Source organism: Trifolium pratense, linkage group LG3 (genome assembly GCF_020283565.1).
Source record: "Trifolium pratense cultivar HEN17-A07 linkage group LG3, ARS_RC_1.1, whole genome shotgun sequence".
NCBI classification, from domain to species: Eukaryota; Viridiplantae; Streptophyta; class Magnoliopsida; order Fabales; family Fabaceae; genus Trifolium; species Trifolium pratense.
Genome location: NC_060061.1, coordinates 17,624,326 through 17,642,609, shown reverse-complemented (window position 1 = coordinate 17,642,609; position 18,284 = coordinate 17,624,326). Strand labels below are relative to the sequence as shown.

General features: G+C 33.8%; 2 protein-coding genes and 2 pseudogenes across 3 annotated transcripts; 2 read left to right on the top strand and 2 right to left on the bottom strand.

The window, feature by feature from the left end:
• Positions 1 to 502: 502 nt before the first annotated feature.
• Positions 503 to 6,518, bottom strand: LOC123914350 (SEC12-like protein 2). 2 transcript variants are annotated; one of them, XM_045965472.1, is made up of 10 exons: positions 6,031 to 6,518; positions 5,623 to 5,723; positions 4,282 to 4,432; positions 3,457 to 3,548; positions 3,189 to 3,288; positions 2,037 to 2,112; positions 1,841 to 1,961; positions 1,558 to 1,674; positions 1,397 to 1,461; positions 503 to 853 (listed from the first exon to the last, which is right to left on the bottom strand). In XM_045965472.1, the coding sequence occupies exons 1-10, from the start codon at positions 6,310 to 6,312 to the stop codon at positions 750 to 752; spliced, it is 1,209 nt and encodes a 402-aa protein (XP_045821428.1). In that variant the 5' UTR covers positions 6,313 to 6,518; the 3' UTR covers positions 503 to 749. The 2 variants fall into 2 exon arrangements, with proteins under 2 accessions (XP_045821428.1, XP_045821426.1); XM_045965470.1 differs by having other exon boundaries at positions 1,397 to 1,674.
• A 3,356-nt stretch (positions 6,519 to 9,874) lies between these two features.
• Positions 9,875 to 10,297, top strand: LOC123914691 (18.2 kDa class I heat shock protein-like). Its single transcript, XM_045965875.1, has one exon. The coding sequence runs from the start codon at positions 9,875 to 9,877 to the stop codon at positions 10,295 to 10,297; it is 423 nt and encodes a 140-aa protein (XP_045821831.1).
• An 885-nt stretch (positions 10,298 to 11,182) lies between these two features.
• On the bottom strand, positions 11,183 to 17,470 carry LOC123914354 (annotated as a pseudogene).
• On the top strand, positions 13,528 to 14,038 carry LOC123914353 (annotated as a pseudogene).
• Positions 17,471 to 18,284: the final 814 nt, after the last annotated feature.

Here is an 18,284-nt window from a genome sequence, read left to right as displayed (position 1 = left end):
GACAACAACGTGAACACAACTTAAGAATACATAACAAGGATGAAGAGAATGCAGCACAAGAACACTATAATGAAATACTGCATCCGCTTCAAACTAAGTGTTATTTAAAGTTTTTCTTCCACATATTAAGAAATACAAATATTATCAAAAGATAACACTTTTACAAAACCAACCCTAGTGTGTTTTGCATGGGAACCTTGACTGAAACTAGTGGCAGGAGTGGTTACTGATGATTGAAAAATAGATGAAGTGTTTAGTTGCATTTAGACACAGTGACACCTTAGAGAGGTCATTATACTTTACCCTTTATATTATGTTGGTCAGTTCACGGGTCAGGTTTCACTTTGACGTGATAGTAAAAATGTTATAAGAAATGATATCCAAGAAAAAAACTAAGCTCACCGATACTTGGAGAATGAATGAGATGACGGAAAAAGATAAAAGTGAAAATGGACGAGAGTGAGAAATGTAATCCATGTATTAAAGTTTTTAAGAGAAAACGCATGAAAATTATGACACCAAATAGATATAGATATCCAAAACAATTTAATTCGTGATTGAACCATCCCATAAGATATTTCATAACAATTTAACACCATAATTATACAATCTACACAGCACTAGTGAGAGGGTGAATATCAGATGGAAAAACAACTTAGAATGATGAAAATTATGAAATAAGTATCTGTAAATCCCCCCAAAAATGGAAATGCTTCAAAGGTAAGCAGTAATATTTTTAAAGATGTTAGCTACCAATATTGAAGCCTTAACTTTTCAATTCCTTCAACCTTCAGGAAGTAAGCAGCTACTGCAAGTAGGATGATAAGTATTGCAAACCACAAGCTCAGCCCTCCTGAAAACAAGAAAAAAAACACAAATAGTTGGTCATTTGCTAAATTGGCTACGCCACTTGATACACGATCAATAAAACATCCATTTGGCAATGTATCCTTAATTTCATTGATAGCTTCTTGTTTTATTTATTTAATATTTAATATCATGTTGGGTTACTAATTTTCCCCAGATGTTTAAGCCCGCAGAAATTGTTTTTAGGCCGGCCACAAGTATAGACACAAACATGCTTTTTTACTAATGCAGTTTTATTTATAGTAAGTACACTATTAACTATTGTACACATTGCACATATTATATAAATCATCACCAGACTCAGGAACCAGGTATCCTTTGCAAGCAAAATGAGTGCTTAACTTCCTAAACTTACTAGCAATTAAACAAAATTTCGGAACTAAAATTCAAGGTTTATTAAACCAACAGACTGACAGGCAAAAAGAATAACACCAATTATTACGAGCTCTGATAAACCTTTATAAATCTGTAAATCAAGAACATATGTCATAGTGTTATCAAATCAACAAATCATGAAATATGCACATACCATTTTTCTTCTCTTCAATTACTGTTACCTTTGCACTTGAATCCAAGGATACAGAAGCCAATGCCCTGAATACAGAACCCACAATTATGACTAAAAATACCTTCAAACAGGGCATAAAGCCATAAACAGTAAATTTTGGCAGGAAAAAAAAAACTCCAAACCTTGAATCAGGGGAAAAAGCTAAAGCAGTTATTATGCCAAGGTGAGCATTTTTTATCTTTGTATGAATGTGCATATTTGTTGAATTTACAATTACAATCTCTCCAGAAGGTGTTCCGCTGCATGTCAATCCACCAAAACAAAAGATGTAAGTTTTAGTAAAAATGTACCAATGAGGTCTGAAGGTAAACCACAAAAATTAAGCCACCACTTGCTTCCAGGTAGCTTAAGAAAAAGAATAGGGTGCCATATTAAGTACCAGAAATATAGAGAATAAATATGTACCATGCCAGAAATTTTCCATCAGCTGAGACATTGAATGCACATATCGTATCACGCGAAATAAGCTTTGAACTAATCCTTTCCCATGTTTGTGTATTCCAGGTCACGATGCTTCCACCTTTTTCTATACAAAACAATGAAATTTTGTCAGTTAAGTAAAGATACAAAAAGTAGATGATTTTTTCTGCAAAATATATACCTGTCCCGGCAACAATATATAAAACTCGAGTCCCGTCATTTATTTGGGAAAATCTGCAAGAGCTAAAAATTTCACGCTGTATGAAATTCAACAAAATATGATTAGTACATACTATAACTATATAGAATTTATGACAAAGCAAAAGCAATCACCAACATAAAAAACATGGGAATCATATTGAGGAACCATATATTCCCTTTGTTCAGCCAAGGCAGTTAGAATCTTTTCCAACTAGATGTTAAATGTTAGATTTTTGCTTATTATAAATGTAGGGTACATTTCCACATGATTAGAATTATTCTCTAGTTAAGATGCATATAAGATACTTCCCAATACTTCAACATGATTGTGTTTGGAACGTAATCCGAATATATAGAATTAATGAACGTGTTGGTTAAAAAAGCTTCAAACCATAGTTATGGGCCTCTTAGAATATACAGTATGTTGTTGGCTTTAAAATATTTGATCCTAGCCTCCTATCTCCTTTATTTGGCCCATCAACACCAGGAAAACCAACTCACGTTCTATCTTTGTAGGTTACTTTAGGAAATTATCACAAAACTATCAATTTTCAGAACCAGAGTAGACCAGCTAATTTAATCAGTTAAACTGGGAATCTGACCCAATGCTGGCCTGACCAATTAGTACCAATTGGCATTACAACAATCAGGCAGAACGAATCAACTTTAGTGCACACAGGCTGGTTGCCAATGCTGGTCTGACAGCTCAAGTGTGTAAACCACTAAGTTGACATGTCATATACTATAAACAACTGTTTTGTAGACTTTTTTCCATAATACTTTTAAGTCATCTATATATGAAAAAACATGTAGATACTGAATAATAATTTACACCAGAAAATATAAAGCAAATGAACATTATCCAATAAGAAATAGTTTTTGAAACAAATGTATTGAAAACAATATATATCAAGTCTCTACTAATTACTAAATAAATCTATAAACTATATTAGTTAATTATTCAATTTATACATATTCCATTTATGTCAGTGTTGACTGTGATTGAGTGCAATTCATGACAGCCAAATTTCAAGTAATTAATCTTAAAGTAAATGAAATTTTCAAAAATGCATACAAAACCATCAAATCAAAATAACTTTCTCCACTAGTGAGGTTTTAATCAATTGCTCACATTTTCATTTGCTAGAGTAGCCAAAGCTATTGCTGAAGAAACGTCCCAAACCCTGCAAGGGCCACCACCTCCCAAAGAGACAATCAACTTGCCATCAAAACTGAAAGACAGACAAAACCAGACTAAGCCACAATCCATAAAAAATAACAAGATTTATGGAGCCTCTCTATCTCTTATCTTTTCTCAATTTTTTCTTCTTTTTCTTGCGAGTTATAAAGTCAAATAGTATCAATTAAGTGAAATGATTATGCTGCTATGTGCATCGGACCTGAAATGCAAATCCTTTACAGTAGAATGAGCATTAGACTCGTTGATAATAGTTTCCATGCTAGGCCACTTGAAAACCCTTAGACTGCCGTCCTGTACTGCACAAAAATAAAATATCATATGGCACACCAATCCTTCAAAAAAGAAATTATCTACAATTTTATGTTTGCTGGTAAAAAGAAAACTGCAATTTGGAAGCATCAAATGATGCAACTCCTGTCCTGAAAAAGAAAAATTCCTCCACCGAGAAAAACAAAAGGCAAGACCATATATCACCACATATATGAAAGTTGAAGCAAGATGGAACAGCAACATAAGAGTTTACATATTGAGGTTTTAACAGCTTTTGAAGCTATAAGTTACAATTTAATTTGTCGGTTGCCAGTTGCCACCCATTTAGGCTGGATCTTCAGAAAATACAAATCAATTATCTATTGAGAGCAATGTTTTCAGGTTTATGTCAACAGATACAAGGAAATACTATTTGTACTATTGACAAACAAATGGTTAATTACAACAGCAACCAAAGCCTTTTCTCATTAGGCTAGCTTAGGCCAAGCAAATGGTTACATGCTTACGTCTATGACAAATGAACTAGGTGTACCATTATAACCTGGATTAACTTTTCATATACTAAATTAATGATCAAATAATTCTTCTATTAAGTGCATTTTATATTGACCTTGAGATACTATACTACCTACTTACATCAAATTCTTTGTACAAAAGCAATAGAAGATAATTTATTAATCTCATCCCCTTTTACAAAAAGTAATGGTTTAGATCTTAATCTCTTCATTTATATAAATGTAGAGGAAGCCAATACCTCTCCACCAGCTGCTAGTGTAGTACCATCATTGTCAAATGCCAATGCTAACTGTAGTCCAACATTATCCAACTCGGTGAGCACTTTCTCTGACACTTTCAGACCCAACTTGTGAATTTCAGCAGTCTCGTTTTGATCCCAGTCAAACCATCTGCATGTGCAAGGCATAACATATTATTGATCATAATGTTCTATAGTTAGCTGTAACGGTGCAAAAGAATATCAAAGCCTTTTGTTGGTCTAGAGTATCAATACAATATTATGGACTGACGCAATGCAATGACCTTAACTGCCCACTTTCTAATTGTATTTCCTCCTGCAATGCAGTAAACCCATACTTTCATTTGGTTAGCAGCAGCACTAAAACATGTTCTGGGAATTTACAATGGCATACACCATTTATCCAGCAGCCAACCCTCTAAAAACTAAAAAGTAGAAAGCACCGTTTTTCTTGATATTTTTTGCACATTGAACAACACTGCTTATATTGCTCTAAATTAAACTAAATTCTTCAACAATGAAACTACATTTTATAAATAAACCTGAATTCATAAAACTATTTATAGTTGGGATTTATTTCAAATCAATTAATTAGATTGGATTGCTGATAACTGCTCTCCAGAAAATTTCTGCGTACTGATTTGTCAATTCAACTTCTTACTGGTGCTAGCTATATTAAAATCCAGTTATCAAACATCATCTTACATCGCACGCTATGGTTGGAATTACTAAAATACCATGCAGTCTATATGGTTTATAATTTGCCAGTTCAATCTTCTATCCTACAGTATAGGGTAGAAAATAATATTACTATTGACTAAAAATTTCTAGAGATAGAACTGTAGAACCAAGTGATTGAATTTCTGCAATCCATGTGCAGGTACTAAAGTATAAATAAAATAACCATTGAAAGATATCTCAGCCTAGAAGGTCAACATAAAAAAAGGCTACATTTTGGATATATAATCAAACTATATAAACCTCATGCAGTTCCTCAACATACTAGATAGCTAATAATTCTTTTGGGATTTTATTTCTCTATATCCGATCATAAATCATACAAATCTGAAACCTTTGAATTCATGATCCAATTTCTCTTTCTTTATCTGATAACTTGGTTGAGTTGGTGAAAAAAGGAAATGCATGGCAACATGATAAAATTTCCATCTACTCAACCAAGCATGGTTTACAAGTATTCACAAAAGTAATCCGGTTTCATTCATTCAAAATATGAAGCATTATAATTGAACGAAAAAATGAACTCTAGCCGGAGTGCTTTCTCGTTAATGAATGAAAATGAACAAATTCTAGAAAGCAAATAAGAGAGGAGAAGAAAAAGACCTGCAACTCTTTGGCGTTTCCATCGCACAAATAATGCCATCTCCATTGGGATGAACTGTCATTCTATAAGGCAACTCGGAATTAGTTCCTAGCTTATACACCTGAAATATTGATAAAGTTACTCAAACTATAGAATTTATGCAATTCAATTTCAGATAAATCTACTTCAACAAAACAAAACATCAAATAAACGGTAGAAAGCCTAAATTCAAAGCAGCAATAAATAACAGATTCATCACATTGTAAAACAAACATTCAATCGCATCACAATTTCACAAGATAAACAACAAAAATCCGAATCAAAATCAGATCCGATTCCTCTAATCTCACAGATTACGAATTTTTCACTACAAAATCAAATGAATCAAAATTTAATAACCGAACGCAAAATCGAAATATAAGACGTACCGGTGAATCAGAGAGAGAAACGGACGCAACATCGAAATATGCGAGCAACACAGAATTAGGTATACCGCTGCGTCCCTGTCCACCGCCACCGGCGAACACAAGGTACTTCCCTTCGTCAGGTTGTGCCGTCTCCGGCAAAGGTTTATGATCGGCGTCGGAGGAATCATCGGCGGTTACATTTTGGATCGATTTGAGAACGGTTTTGGGAACCCAAGCAACGGAGTATAAAGGAACACCGTATTTCTTGAGGTTCGGAGGGTCCGGTACAAGTTTTTTCACCATTTTCGCTCTGTTTGAAAGTGAATCCGATTCAACTGCGTGGTGCGTGCTTTCTATGCTCACGACTCACACTCGTTTCATTGAACAAGGAAATTCATTTCCGTTGAATTGACTTTGTATGGTTCAACATGAAAATTAATTTCCGTTGAATTCAATTTCTAAAATTCATTTTAGTTTGCTAAAAAAAAAAATTCATTTCATTTTATTATATGAAAATGATATATGTATTTGGATATATTTATTTGTTTTTTTACAAAGTTCACATAATAACATGACTTTTCTTATACTAATATATTTTTATTAAGACTTTAAAATATTATTAAGCTAATAATTGTTTAACAATAACAAATTTTCATTTCCATCAAAAAAAAAAAAAAAACAAATTTTCACTTGTGTCCTTATTTATTTTTTTATAGAATTTTTTTTATATTATTCATTAGGTCAATTTAATCTATTTATTTTTTATGGGCAAAAGGAGTCTTTCCCCTAAAAAAATAAAACTTAAATAGAAACCACGAGAAAAGCTTATACAAGCACATTTAGTCCAAATAGGCAAACAAATAAAACTAGAAACAACATTAAAAATCTTAAAATAAACATAGGGACAATCCATGCTTCTCCATTTGATCCGCCGCTTGATTAGCTTATCTAACAACATATAGCTATTTAATCGAATTCACACTTCGATGAACCTGATGAATATTCTCTATAAGAGTGCGATGCGGATGCGTAAGGGTGCATCCATCTTTGAGTAACTTGATCGCTATCATTTAATCTATTTATTTTACTATGTCATATGTTACAAATATAATCGATGATTTTTTTTTTAGGAGGAAATATAATCGATAATTTTTATATAGAATATGTTATTTTAAACAAAACTTGTTTATTTTCTTGTATCTTTATAATATTTAATAAAAAAATTATAATTCATAATTTGAATATCTAAAAATCGATTTAAAATAAATCATTAGATTTCATTATATCGATTTTTTTTAGTTAGTCATTCAAAATCAACCAAACGACGAATAATTTTTTCTATGTATCAAATGAATTTTTACCTTTGAATGAATTCAAAACTACAAACACCTCAATAGATAAGTGTCTTCATTTGAATTTTTTATTTTTATCAAATTATTTGTTTCTTTCAAATACTAAAACAACATTTACTTATTTATTTCATTTCAACTCACAAAATTACTTAGGAGGGTGTATTGGATTGAGATTTCAAAGGATTTTAAAAGACTTTTTTATGATACAAAAGTCTTGTGGTATTCAATCAAAACTTTTACAAAAGTCAAATAAATCCTGTGGTATTCAATCAAGACAATTAAGATTTTTTTTTTCAGGGCAACAAAATCCGCTGGTATTCAATTAAGATTTCATACCACTTTTAAAATGTCTATTGGTATTCAAAAGTCTACGGATTTTTATAGATTCTTCTTTGGAATGGATTTTGACAGACTTTTTTGTTAAAAATACACACAAAACACTCATCCAACAATCCTACTCCAACCCATGAGACTTTTTATAATCTTCCAAGACTTTTTTTTTCTCTCTTCATCTTCTGCAGAACAGGAATATTACCAAATTCTTTCTCATACGATCTATTCACAATCAATTTTTCCTTTGAATGACAGTCTATAGGCATACTAGTTATTGCTGGCAATCGATTTCGTTTTTTTTTTTTTTAATATATAATTCATTGATTAATGATTTCACTTTTTATAAGCTACATGCATACTAGTTATTCATATGGTTTTTTCTTCATCGTTCATACATATATGCCACTTTAAAAAATCTGTAACATAATTTCTGTAACATAATTTTACAACTTTGAAAAATTCTGTAACATAATTTTGTAACTTTTTGCAAAAAAAAAAAAAAAAATGATTATGCAACTATTCACTTTTTTTTATGATTCATGGTTGTTTTTTCATCAACCTATTAATTATTTTTTCAACGTTTATGCATCTTTTTATTAATTTTTACATTTTTTTGTTTAATATCCATTTATTTGATATTCATGATTGTTTGATTTTTTTAAGGAATGATTCTTTTTCATTGATTGATTCATTATTATTTTAGAAAATACTTATATTGAATTTATTGAGTCATTTAAATCTTAAGGGAGAAGTTATTATACATAAGTGTAATCCTTATGCATGGTACATAAGTCAATAACATCCATTAGATTGAGCATCCACATGTAATAATCCTAGCCAATCTCAACTCACACACTCACACCTAATCTCACACCCCCCAAATTTCTCACGTACCCCCCAAATTACTCGTGCACCCCCAAATTTCTCGTGCACCCCCCAAATTTCTCATGCACCCCCCAATTTCTCGCGCACCCCCAAATTTCTAGCGCACCCCCAAAATTTTTCACGCACCCCCAGATGACTTGTGCGCCCAATTTTTTTTTAACCCCCCATATTTCAAGCCTAAACCATTTTGCTGTGGGAATGGTTTCAAAAATATACACTCCAAAACCATTAAGTGCATAAGATGGTTTTGAAGTACAACCTATAATTAGAATCATAATTGTTTTTTTTTGGTACAATTATAATCATTATTTAAAACCAGTTAAATGGTTTCAGATAGTTATACACTAAAACCATTTGTATTGTAAAATGGTTTTATGTGTGTTTTTATGGTTTCAAAAATTCTGGAAACCATTATGCTGGTTAAATGGTTTCAGATAGTTATACACTGAAACCATTTGTATTGTAAAATGGTTTTATGTGTGTTTTTATGGTTTTAAAAATTCTGGAAACCATTATGTTGGTTAAATGGTTTCAGATAGTTATACACTGAAACCATTTGTATTGTAAAATGGTTTTATGTGTGTTTATATGGTTTTAAAAATTCTGGAAACCATTATGTTGGTTAAATGGTTTCAAATCACAATTATTGTTTGTATTCTAATTATAGGGTTGTACTCTAAAACCATCTTATACACTTAATGGTTTTGGAGTGCATATCTCTGAAACCATTCCCACAACAAAATGGTTTAGGCTAGAAATGTGGAGGGGACCAAAAAAATAAAATTGGGGGGCAAAAGTCATATTGGGGGTGTGCGAGAAATTTTGGGGGTGCATGAGAAATTTGAGGGTGCATGAGAAATTTGGGGGTGCACAAGTAATTTGGGGGGTGCATGAGAAATTTGGGGGTGTGCTAGTAATTTGGGGGGTGCACAAGTAATTTGGGGGGTGCACTAAGTAACTTATGCATGGTGCATAAGGATAGCTTATGTATAATAACCAATCCCTGTGCTATAAAGTCTCACAAATTCCTGTATTAAAAATCTTGATTGTAAAAAGACTTTCAAAAAAGTCTTCTAAAATCTCATAAAATCAATATAATCTCACAAAGTCATTTAAAATCTTCAAGACTTTTTTTGTTAAAATTATCTTGTGAAATCTTAATCCAATACACCCCCCTTAATTACTCCACTTACTATCATTAATAAAAATATTTTGATGAATACACTCATTTTATTATTAAAATCAATTCTCAATTCTCAGTTCTCAGAGTACTCAACTAGTACATCATAAACATAATGTCGTTGATTCCAAGTTTCTTTGGTGGCCGAAGGAGCAATGCTTTTGATCCATTCTCCATTGACGTTTGGGATCCTTTGAGAGACTTTCAATTTCCCAGTTCTGCACTTTCTGCTTCATTCCCTCGTGACAATTCTGCTTTTGTGAGTACAAGAGTGGACTGGAAGGAAACACCAGAAGCACACGTGTTCAAGGCTGATCTTCCTGGACTCAAGAAGGAGGAAGTGAAGGTTGAAATTGAAGATGACAGAGTTCTTCAGATTAGTGGTGAGAGGAATGTTGAGAAAAAAGATAAGAACGATCAATGGCATCGCGTTGAGCGTAGCAGTGGAAAGTTTGTGAGGAAGTTCAGGTTGCCTGAGAATGCTAAAATGGATCAAGTGAAAGCTTCCATGGAGAATGGTGTTAAGATGCGGACTTAAAGAATGCGGACTTTACATCTTACAGATAATGCAAGCATATAATGATTGTATCAAGGTGTTAAGATGGGGAAAATAATTCTGAGAGATATATTTCTAGATCCTTGATAGCTTCATTGAGTTTTCATAATTCTAAGACAAACATAGCTTCTTTGATTAGGTTCAGTTAAGAGCGTTGTACCTTTACGTGTAATACAATCAACATCAACAATCTGAAACTTGTGGTAAATAGTAATATTTCTAGACTAATTTTTTTGGCCTCAGTGTAATTTTCAGTTCTGCTTGCTACAATTTTTCTACTTTGCAGTTAAAACTTGTTAAATAAACATAGAAGTACTTACCAACACTTTCATTGATAATTATTTTTGGTTCTATCCTTTTATCAGGTTTATCCCTCTTTTTGTGTGGAGTATAAGAAAAACACAAGCACAACTAGAATTCAAAAGGAGTTCTCTTTTCAGAACTCTTGTGAAAAGCATCCTCAGCAAGAGATGTAGTAATGCAGCCATTTTTATTCACCACCTATGTCTTATTTGTTTTGTTATACTGTAACAGGGAAAATAGGTAAAGGGAAAGGAGACCGTATAAAAGAAACTACCTACTGCGTCTACCGCACAGAATCACACTGAAAACTTTTACTCTTTCCAATTGCGAAGAAAGCAGTAATGAAATCAAAAGCACACATATCATTTTGAACTTCAGATGAGAGTACAAAGTAAGGAGTACATGATTACTAGAACAGTAACAGATAAACCATGTTCATTAAGTAAACTGAGAACAAAATTAAACAAATACCTCAGCAAACTAAAGTTTTAAGGGCCAATATGGAATAAAGACCCATGCAACAAGACGTTCTGAAACAATAGAAACTATAGACCTGCAAGCACTTCCACACATTATAAGACAGCTATGCAACATTCACATACTTAAAATCCACCACGAAGGCGCAAGACAAGGTAAAGAGTATACTCCTTCTGAATGTTGTAGTCAGCAAGGGTCCTTCCATCCTCCAATTGCTTCCCAGCAAAGATCAACCTCTGCTGATCTGGTGGGATTCCCTCCTTGTCCTGTATTTTTGCCTTCACATTATCGATCGTATCTGAACTTTCTACCTCCAGTGTAATGGTCTTTCCAGTCAAAGTCTTAACAAAGATCTGCATACCTCCCCTCAGACGAAGGACAAGATGAAGGGTGGATTCCTTCTGGATGTTGTAATCAGCTAAGGTTCGGCCATCTTCGAGCTGCTTTCCAGCAAAAATCAACCTTTGCTGATCCGAGGGAATGCCCTTCTTGTCCTGTATCTTAGCCTTCACATTGTCAATCGTGTCTGAGCTCTCAACCTCCAAAGTTATCGTCTTACCAGTAAGAGTTTTGACGAAAATCTGCATACCACCACAAAGACGCAAGACACTTCTGTCTAAGTGTATTAAAAATATCAATATGACACTTCGGTCAATTATTCGTGAGAATTTCAGAATGATCGAGCTTTTCTTTCATGATATTTGTTTGGCATAATGTTAATGACTTGTGTTTATACATAGAGAGGAAGTTTTTCATGAATCGATGTTACTTTTAAAAAGTATATACAATCAATGACTTGAAAATTGGAGTGATGAAAGACCCTGGTTCAAAGTTCAATAGTTTATCAATAGCTCAATAAGTTTTTTTTTCCCATAATTGTTTTCCGAGTGTAAGGTAGTATAACTTGAGTTTCATGTGAAAAGATGAAATCAAAACTCCAATAGCCTATGAGCTACAAAATGAAAGATATGGATAGATGACCCTAATCATATGGCTGCATTTTATTTGCAGAAAGTATACAAAAGCCTTTGAACAAGAAGAAAGCTAGCAGATTGTGCATAAATAAAATTCGAATAAAGGATGGGTATTTTTTCCTGTGATATAAATTACCCTGAAAATCAAAAGAAAAACCCATTAATTAAACCAACAATCGCTAAACTTATTTCCCAAGATGAAATTTGGCTCAAGGACACTAAAACACGCCACTTGAGAATTTGACATGATTAGAACCTTCCAAGCCACTAAGGAGAAAGGAAAGAAAACCATCAATGTGTTTCCTTTCCTTAATCAATGTCTTTCCACTAATGCAAAGGGAAAAAAAATAATGGACCAACTTGAAACCTAAAATAAACATAATGGACCAAAATTGTAATTAAGCCATGTATTTTCTTTTAAACAAACCATTATTAAATTAATTAATGTATTATGTATCCTATAAATAACAAAAACAATGCAAACCACTATAGTATGGCAAACTAGAATATGAACATTTTCTCCTTCATTTAATGGCATCATCATCAACACATAACACATTTCATAGAAGAGCAATCAAAAGATGTTCAATTAGAAGCAATTAGTAAATTTAAGGAGCTAATCCTCTCACTTAAAGAATATTATGGTGTCCCCATCTCAAGGTTTTTGGGCTCCACCATCTCAAATCAAATCTATAATCTCTTTTCAAAACCATTTTCAAGCTGAAGATAGTGATGTTATTATTGCCTCTATACCAAAATCAGGAACAACATGGTTGAAAGCCCTTACCTTTGCCATTGTTAATCGTAATCATTTCTCTTCTTTAGAGAATCATCCATTACTTAATCTAATTCACATGAGCTAGTGCCTTCTTTTGAATCACTTGAGGAGGAAAATAATGGCAGGATTGAAAATATTATCAAATTTGGAGGCAAATAAATGTAAGTAATAGCACTAGCTTTGAAAAAAAAGAAAGAATCGGAGGCAAATAAATTTTGAGATTTTGGATGGAAAATTGAGAAAAAGTACTTATTTCGAAAGGCAGAAATAGGAGATTGGAATAATTATCTCTCTCCATCAATGGTAGAAAAGCAATCCAAAATCATAGAAGAAAAATTAAGTGGATCAGGTCTTTTATTTAAAGTATGTCCATAATAGCACTAGCAGCTGAATATATATGTGTGTTTTAATGGTGAACCTATTATCTTAATAGCACTAGCAGCTGAATATATATGCGTGCCTCTTTCCACACTTCGCATTGATATCTCGCACTCAATTCTCAATTCAGAGTACTCAACTACGTATTCCCTTCGTCTCAAAAAGATTGTCTTTTAACACATATTAAGAAATGTAATGATGTTGTTAAAAGTAATAATATTTTTACTAAATCGTTCCTATTAGTTATAGGTTTGTTTCCTTGAGAATAATACATTTAGTAATGGGACTACATCATAAATAGAATGTCGTTGATTCCAAGTTTCTTTTGAGAGACTTTTGATCCATTCTGCATTGATGTTTGGGATCCTTTGAGAGACTTTCAATTTCCCAATTCTGCACTTTCTGCTTCATTCCCTCGTGACAATTCTGCGTTTTTGAGTACACGAGTGGACTGGAAGGAGACACCGGAAGCACACGTGTTCAAGGCTGATCTTCCTGGACTCAAGAAGGAAGAAGTGAAGGTTGAAATTGAAGATGACAGAGTTCTTCAGATTAGTGGTGAGAGGAATGTTGAGAAAGAAGACAAGAATGATGAATGGCATCGTGTTGAGCGTAGCAGTGGAAAGTTTGTGAGGAAGTTCAGGTTGCCTGAGAATGCTAAAATGGATCAAGTGAAAGCTTCCATGGAGAACGGTGTTCTAACAGTTACTGTTCCAAAAGAAGAGATTAAGAAGCCTGAAGTCAAGTCCATTGAGATCTCTGGTTAAATTCATAATTAGCACTGTTAATCTCTTACTTACTTAAGAGTCTTCTTGGCATGTAATGTTTACCTTTTGTATGATGTGTGAAATGTAATGATGTAATATCAGAAATGTTTTCTGCATGAATAAACATAAAAACTACAATTAGATTTACAAGTGTATTCTTGTTCACAGATAATATAGTTTTACTTGGGCATTTGATTATTCTAAGAGACTTGTTTAATACCTCACAATGTCATCTTCAACTTTCAAACCTTCTTTTCCTTTCCATGGACTTAACCCCTCGGTTTTGTGCCTTATTCATCAACTTCAATGTCACTTTTTTTTTTGTTTTTGTTGATGCTGGCTGCAATTTGAATGGCCCAACTGTTTGGGAACTTGTGCTTAAAAATCATGACAGAATTACAACTTTCAGTGCCTGCAAGTGTGATGATATTGCAATGGATCTAGTTATGGCTGAAGCGTTGGGTGTTCGCTGGGCATTCCAGTTTGTCCGAGAGCAAGGTTTGCACTCTGTGTGTATATTTTCTGATGCAGCAAATGTGGTTGACTGCATATCTAACAAGGTGAAGATTGATGCCATTGAGATGGTAGCTCAAGATTGTAGGGAATTGTTGTCTAGTTTGCCTAATGTTAGTGTCTTGTTTGTTAGAAGAGATCAAAATATTGATGCTCATAACTTAGCTTCTTTGCCTAGATTAGTGGAAATAGAACTTGGGTAGGGGCAGCTCCCAATACTTCTGTTATGTCAAATTCTGCTACTAATTGTATTATGTTTGGCTGTTTTCCAGTCTTTTTCTAATGAAAGTATGTTTCCTATCAAAAAAAAAAGGTCACATTTTTAATCAATATGAGCTCTCTTCTTGGATTGGATCCTTATCCTTGATAGCTTCATTGAATTTTCATAATTCTAAGACAAATGTAGCTTCTTTGACTAGGTTCAATTAAGAGCCTTGTACCTTTACGTGTAATACAATCAACATCAACAATCTGAAACTTTTGGTAAATAGTATATTTCTACACCCATTTTTTTGTCCACGGTGTAATTTTCAGTTCTGCTTGCAACAATTCTTCTATTTTGCAGTTAAATTTGTTAAATAAACATAGAACTACTTGCCCACACTTTCAATGATAATTATTTTTGGTTCTATCCTTTTATCAGGTTTATCCCTCTTTTTGTGTGGAGTATAAGGAAAAACACAACCAAAACTAGAATTTAAATGGAGTTTTCTTTTCAGAACTCTTTGTGAAAAGCATCCTCGGCAAGAGACGTAGTAATGTAGCCTTTTTTATTTACCAATATTTCCAAAATTTGATGTTTTGTTATACTGTAACAGGGGAAATAGGTAATGGGAAACGAGACCGGTATAAAAGAAGTATTACCTACTACGTCTAACAAACAGCATCACACGGAAAGCTTCTGCTATTTCCAATTACGAGCAAAGCAGTAATGAAATCAAAAGTAACATTTCAAAATTATCATTTTGAACTTCAGATAAAAATACAAAGGAGTACATGATTACTAGAACAATAACAGATAAACCATGTTCATGAAGTAAACTGAGAACAGAGTTATACAAATACCACAGCAAACTAAAGTTTGAAGGGCCAATAAAGAATAAAGACCCATGAAACCAGAAGTTCTGAAACAATAGAAACCAAAGACCTGCGCACTTCCACACATTATAAGACAGCTATGCAACATTCACATACTTAAAGTCCACCACGAAGGCGCAAAACAAGGTGAAGAGTAGACTCCTTCTGAATGTTGTAGTCAGCAAGGGTCCTTCCATCCTCCAATTGCTTCCCAGCAAAGATCAACCTCTGCTGATCTGGTGGGATTCCTTCCTTGTCCTGTATTTTTGCCTTGACATTATCGATTGTATCTGAACTTTCTACCTCCAAAGTAATGGTCTTCCCTGTCAAAGTCTTCACAAAGATCTGCATGCCTCCCCTCAAACGAAGGACAAGATGAAGGGTGGATTCCTTCTGGATGTTATAATCGGCCAAGGTACGGCCATCTTCAAGTTGCTTTCCAGCAAAAATGAGCCTCTGCTGGTCTGGAGGGATACCCTCTTTGTCTTGTATCTTAGCCTTCACGTTGTCAATGGTGTCTGAGCTCTCAACCTCCAAAGTAATGGTCTTCCCTGTCAATGTCTTCACAAAGATCTGCATACCTCCCCTCAAACGTAGGACAAGATGAAGGGTGGATTCCTTTTGGATGTTGTAATCGGCCAAAGTTCGCCCATCTTCGAGCTGCTTTCCAGCAAAGATCAACCTTTGCTGGTCTGGGGGGATACCCTCCTTGTCCTGAATCTTAGCTTTCACATTGTCAATAGTGTCTGAGCTCTCAACCTCCAAAGTAATAGTCTTGCCAGTAAGGGTCTTCACAAAAATCTGCATACCACCACGAAGTCGCAAGACAAGATGAAGAGTGGATTCTTTCTGGATGTTGTAATCAGCTAAGGTCCTGCCATCTTCGAGCTGCTTTCCAGCAAAAATCAACCTTTGCTGGTCTGGTGGGATTCCCTCTTTGTCTTGAATCTTGGCCTTGACATTGTCTATGGTGTCAGAGCTCTCCACCTCAAGGGTGATTGTCTTTCCAGTGAGAGTCTTCACAAAGATTTGCATACCACCACGGAGACGGAGAACCAAATGGAGGGTGGACTCCTTTTGGATGTTGTAATCGGCAAGGGTCCGCCCATCCTCCAGCTGTTTTCCAGCAAAAATCAAACGCTGCTGGTCCGGTGGGATCCCTTCCTTATCTTGAATTTTGGCCTTAACATTGTCTATGGTATCGGAACTCTCAACTTCAAGAGTAATGGTCTTACCAGTGAGGGTCTTGACAAAGATTTGCATCTATATAATTATAAACCAAAACAAATGAATCAATAATCAATTCTTTATTATAGCTACAACAAAGTAAAGGCTACTATATGTTACAGAGGACTGGAAACAGAAAATCAGCTATTATAAACAATTATATTAGCAGGTAACATTCTCAAAGCTTATCAAATTCTCCCTAACAATCAATAAATCGGGTAACTAAGATTACACTTTTATACATAGTTTACAAATTACAATCAATCGAAATAATATCCCTGTGCAAATTAAATTTTGAAAGAGATTTTAGAATCATACAATACATAATCAAGAACTATATGCACACAAGTCTTTGATGAACAAAACATTGAAAGATAACTAAAAACCCTAAAAATCGATGTCTAAAAATCCAAATAAAATTCAAGTTGATCGATCGAAAGATCGATTAACCAAGAGCTAATAATCGAAGGCTTAATTGAGAGGAGGAGAGAAAGTAGATGATACCTTGAAACGGTGTTGTGTTGTCTGCTAGGTGCGAAAGAATCTCTTTTTCTCTGCGATGAATTGAAAACTTTGTCGTAGCTATTTGAATATTGGGGTTTACGGGGTTTGGTTTTTATAGCAAAAATTGCTAGGAGGTTTCAACACGGCAAAGGCAGCTCTACTAATCAAAATGTGACACGTGGAAACACTTTGAGGTGTCAACCCTCATAATACGGCAACGTTTGGTATCAAAGTCGTTTTCGGCAACTGATGTCACGAATGAATGATGGATCCCCTTCCAACCACGAATGGTAGATTGATAATTATAGGTTTTCCAAAGGAATTCTTAGAGAAGGGAATTCTTCTAACCAAAGGTTTTCCTCTCATAGAGAATTAACGATCAAGCAATCGTTATTTAAAATTTAGAAAATACATTTTTATTAGATTTAAATGAAGTTTTAACATTTTAAAATATAAACTTTTGATATTTAAATATAAATTGACTAATCTCAATCGAATAGTTTTTTTTTTTTTACAAAAGTCGAACAGTTTTAATCTCACTAATTTTATTTGTAGTTGTGGGTACTAGCTGCATTCGATCTATGTTTTAAAATTGGGTCTTGCTAAACAATGTCCTCGGGGCACTCTTTAATCATTCTATTTATAGAAATAATTTATTCAAAAAGCGAAACATTTCAATTTCCAATACATTGACTTCACACATTTCTATAAAATTTTAACAAAATCTTACTATTTAAGGTGCTTAAAGAGTGCCCCGGAAACTTTGGCATGCATTCTTTGGAGTAGCGGGTTCAAACAATGATATCAATGTGCTAATGGATGCATTGAAGCGTATAATGGATACATGGATCATACTACACAACATGATTGTTGAAGATGAACGCGCCACGTACGGTGGCAATTTTGATTATTCTTATAATCAACTACAAGCTAGTGACTCGAGTGCTTTCACGTAATTTTACGCACTAGAC

What these genes read in the sequence shown, in the direction of transcription:
- LOC123914691 (XM_045965875.1), top strand. Translation starts at nt 9,875, where the DNA reads ATGTCGTTGATTCCAAGTTTCTTTGGTGGCCGAAGGAGCAATGCTTTT.
- LOC123914350 (XM_045965470.1), bottom strand. Translation starts at nt 6,312, where the DNA reads ATGGTGAAAAAACTTGTACCGGACCCTCCGAACCTCAAGAAATACGGT. An exon ending in GTAAAGGATTTGCATTTCAG is followed by an intron (nt 3,289 to 3,456) that starts GTCCGATGCACA and finishes TCTGTCTTTCAG; the next exon opens with TTTTGATGGCAAGTTGATTG. An exon ending in AATTGAAGAGAAGAAAAATG is followed by an intron (nt 854 to 1,396) that starts GTATGTGCATAT and finishes TCTTGTTTTCAG; the next exon opens with GAGGGCTGAGCTTGTGGTTT.